At 37.4% G+C, this 4,387-nt stretch overlaps 1 protein-coding gene across 2 annotated transcripts in view; it reads left to right on the plus strand.

Annotated features, from left to right (window-relative positions):
- The first annotated feature begins 2,223 nt into the window (after positions 1–2,223).
- The window catches only part of LOC128615485 (cytochrome c oxidase subunit 6B1), a 4,178-nt gene continuing 2,014 nt past the window's right edge, over positions 2,224–4,387 (plus strand). Inside the window, exons 1-2 of one of the 2 annotated variants that reach the window (XM_053637631.1) lie at positions 2,224–2,337; positions 4,278–4,387. The exon at positions 4,278–4,387 is cut by the window's right edge and continues 7 nt beyond it. In XM_053637631.1, the coding sequence (XP_053493606.1) occupies positions 4,289–4,387 (99 nt within the window). In that variant the 5' untranslated portion in view covers positions 2,224–2,337; positions 4,278–4,288. Of the gene's footprint in view, positions 2,338–3,038; positions 3,739–4,277 lie in introns of those variants that run through there. The other variant, XM_053637635.1, reaches the window with a different exon arrangement.

Raw genomic sequence — 4,387 nt, forward strand, 5'->3', positions numbered from 1 at the left:
TCACTTCTATTTTCCTGATATATATATATATATACATATATATATATATATATATATATATATATATATATATATATATATATACACAAAACCCCAATTCCAAAAAAGTTGGGACGCTGGGTAAAATGTAAGTAAAAACAGAATGTATTGATTTGCAAATCTCATAAACCCATAATTTATTCACAATAGAACAGAGAAAACATCAAATGTTAAAACTGAGGAAATTTACCATTTTAAGAAAAAAATAAGGTAATTTTGAATTTGATGGCCACAACACATCTCAAAATAGTTGGGACAGGGCCATGTTTAACACTGTGTAGCATCCCCACTTCTTTTAACAAAAGTCCATATACGACTGGGAACTGAGGAGACCAGTTGCTGGAGTTTTGAGAGAGGAAGATTGTTCCATTTGTGTCTGACACAGGATTCTAGTTGCTCAACAGTCCTGGGTCTTTGTTGTATTTTTCGTTTCATGATGCGGCAATGTTTTCAACTGGTGAAAGTTCTGGACTGCAGCCAGGCCAGTTACATGTTTTCTATGTTCTATTATGAATAAAATATGGGTTTTATGAGATTTGCAAATCATTGCATTCTGTTTTTATTTACATTTTACACAGCGTCCCAACTTTTTTGGAATTGGGGTTGTATTTTGACACTTGATAGCTTCATTAAAAATCAAAGTGTACTTGTGGTATCGTTCTTTAAAATAAATGCCACATGGCTTGACATTTATAAGTGTGGCTTACACTAAGTGTCCAAATACCATTCGGGGCCACTGTATATAAAAAATATAGTATAGTAAAACTATAGAATAAATTGCTTGTTGTTATGGTTACCTTCCAACATGTACGCATAGTATAAGATTCAGGAATTTGTGGAACAATTGTATTTACATGGATATATCGACTTATTTAAACACAGCAAAAATACAAAAGTGTAGAAAGTCATGTCCCTTTATGCTTTTGGCTAATCCACCATTTCCTCAACAGAAAACACTCAACACATCACCATGTTGCAAATGAATAAACAAACAAACAAATAAGTGAAACAAGTGAATGGCTATGTACAAATAAAACAGTAAAATAGAATTTAAACAAAACATAAGCCTGCAGTTCTCCATTATGATAAAAGATTACATTTCATACACAAGCATGATGTGATTGTGCCCTGTGATGGATTGGCACCCTGTCCAGGGTGTACCCCGCCTTGTGCCCGATGCTCCCTGGGATAGGCTCCAGGTTCCCCGTGACCCATAAGAAGGATAAGTGGTATAGAAGATGGATGGATGGACACAAGCATGATTGATAAAGACGCTCTCCTAGACATTATCACTGCACCCCAAATCAATACAGGATAAATCCAGCCCTGATGTCCAGCATGAAGGCTCCCATTCGTGAAAGGTAAACCTCCCTGCTGAATAGTACAACAGAAACCCTCATAGAATCTGCAATGGTTATAATGGGAATTGTATTGGTTTTAACAGAAACTGTAATGGTCCCTGTGGGTCTCTACTGGTAATTTGTTGTCTTCTGTTGGTGGCATGTTATGTCTAGTGGATACCATTATGGACCGGTAACGGTAATGGTTTTAATGGTTAGCTGGTGGTTTGTAATGGTATTTGTAGTGGACACCATTAGAATTTTCCCCCCAGCATAAATGTTTTATCCCTACCTTATCACACCCACATGGTAAGTGTTAGGAGAGTATTGATGTAAATGTTTCGGCACCAAACGCCGTCTATAATAACAAATTATTTACTACGTTACGCACGAGCGATGACGCAATCACTTCGGTACTCCGAAGCCTATATAAGCACCTGCATCACCATCATCACTATCATCATCATCATCATCATCATCATGTGTGGTCGTTCACAGGGTCGAGGCTCCATCCCAAGATGCACATTACCTTACTGAACACACTAAATACAGCAGTGTATTCATTAAAACAGTACGAGATGTAAGGAAGTATCAAGAGTCTGGAGCTGCTCGTGAACATTTCACCCAACTGAAGCGCGAGCGTTTATAATAATACTAATAATAATAATAATAATAATAATAATAATAATAATAATGCACACTACTGTAATAGGATGCAGAAGTAGTGCATAGCGTCACGTGACGCGCTGATTTCATGTACAGTAGTGTGAGTCCAGCCTATAGGGAAAGAATTTCAATGTCACCTGCATCCGCCATGCTGCTTTAACAATACTGCACGGCTACACACGCACGCACGCGCACACACACACACACACACACGCGCGCGCGCGCGCACACCCACTGAAATTCCGTGCTTATCAGCGACTGTGCAAAAGTCAGCCAGCTTCCTGACAGAGAGGTAAAGGTCGAATTATTTTATCCTTTTCCATTTGATATATTCATTTCCGTGATATAGTTAATCCCTGTAATAACAACAACAACAACAACAACAACAACAATCATTTATTCTTTAATTCCCGACATATGGACTGAATATGAAGTGAAAGTGAATAAGGAAATGGTGTATGTGTGTGTGTGTGTGTGTGTGTACTGCACTTGTGTTGAACACCGAGCTCACACTCATTTCCTGCTTTATTTGAACAATAACTCGATATATTTCTACAGTGTAATATATATATACATGTACTGCAGTGTCACGCGCGCGGTTTCTGCCCTTGTCGTCTAATCCCTCACGAGCCTCTCATAAAGGTGTTAATCCGGTTAAACCAGACTGCAGATTATGCGACTAAATAATAATAATAACAATAATGAAAAAGAAAAGTGTGATAAAAGAACCGGGATGTTTCTGGAATAATCCACCTTCAAGATGCGCGCGTGCGTTGATGTGCTGATATGCGGTGTGCGCGCGCGCGCTCGCTCGTTTCACACGCTTATTGTAATCTATGTAACTGTGATATTATTATATTAATTATATTATATTATATTATATTATATTATATTATATTTCATTGAATCGGGTGGATGTATGATGCGTTCCGGTATAAAGTGTCGGTTTTGTGTTTATTTGAAGTAAACGGGTTAACATAGCTGTCGTTCTGTACGTGTGTGTGAAGGGTGAATCAAGAACGAATCGACTCTCTTTTGAACGAGTCTTTTCCCCGAATCGGCTCGCACGCTCGAATAACCGAAGAAACTTCCCGTTGCCTGTTTAAATGTTGTTGGGTTTTTTTTTTTTAATTAACGGCACTGGAATAAAGTCGGTGTGATGTTCGACGTTCGATATTCGCAGGTATGTGGAAATTAAGGGACCGTCTGTAAAGTTACATCCGACATTGTTAAACACGATTCTAACTTCAATAGCATTTGAAGGGAATGACTTACAGTCATATAACCCACTGTACAGTGTTCATCAAAATAAGCCATTAAATCATATATAAATATTGTCATGTATTTTATTACTGCATGGGCCCATACACAAAATATAAAATTTTTGTCTAATTTAAATGTGATTTAATAACTTATTTTGATAAATATCAAAAATCTAAAAGGTGTGCATCATACCTGACACCTAGATGAACACTGTACAGTTGGTCATATGATTGTAAGTCATTCACTTCAAATGCTATTGAAGTTAGAATCGTGTATAACAATGTCGTATGTAACTTTAGAGACGGTCCTTTAATTTCCGATTTTCCGCGAATATCGAACATCCAACACCACACCGACTTTATTCCAGTGTTAATGGATCGTATTAGCAACCAGGCTAGCGACTTTTAGAAAGTAAAGATTACATCAGGAAGTAAGGTTTTTTATATTGATTTTCAAAATATTGCTTTAATTTTTAAAGTATTTTTACACGATTGTTCCTGAACAGACAGTGATGTATAAAATCAGCCATGTAGAAATTATCTATTTATCTATGTAAATTACATTCCTGAGACCCTAAACACACATTATTTAACCAGCTAGCTAGCCAACATTCATTTGTTTTAAAATAAACACACACGCATGTATAATTTATCAGCAACACTAACTCAATAATATTTGAGTGCTGTTCTATACTTTGTGCAGGATTATTACTTGGCAGCCATCTTGAATAGTAACATGTCTTCTCTTTTATATATATGATGTTGTGTGTTCTTATTTCTTCCTATTCCATATAATAATCATAGAGCACGAGAACTGATAGAACTGGTCCATTATTGGTGTTGTTATTTAACGCTTTGTACGGTGCGGTTTCAGACATAGACTGAAGTAACACACTCGCTCAAGTGGAAATATTAATCGAGCATCACTACCCAGTCATAACTTGCGCACGTTGGTGTGTTTTGTGCGCAGGTGAAGTCGTGATGGCGGAAGATATTCAGCAGAAACTTCAGAAGTACCGCACAGCTCCGTTCGACGCCCGTTTCCCAAACCAGAACCAGACCAGGAACTGCTGGCAGAAT

The sequence above is a fragment of the Ictalurus furcatus genome, chromosome 1 (assembly GCF_023375685.1).
Source record: "Ictalurus furcatus strain D&B chromosome 1, Billie_1.0, whole genome shotgun sequence".
Taxonomy (NCBI): Eukaryota; Metazoa; Chordata; class Actinopteri; order Siluriformes; family Ictaluridae; genus Ictalurus; species Ictalurus furcatus.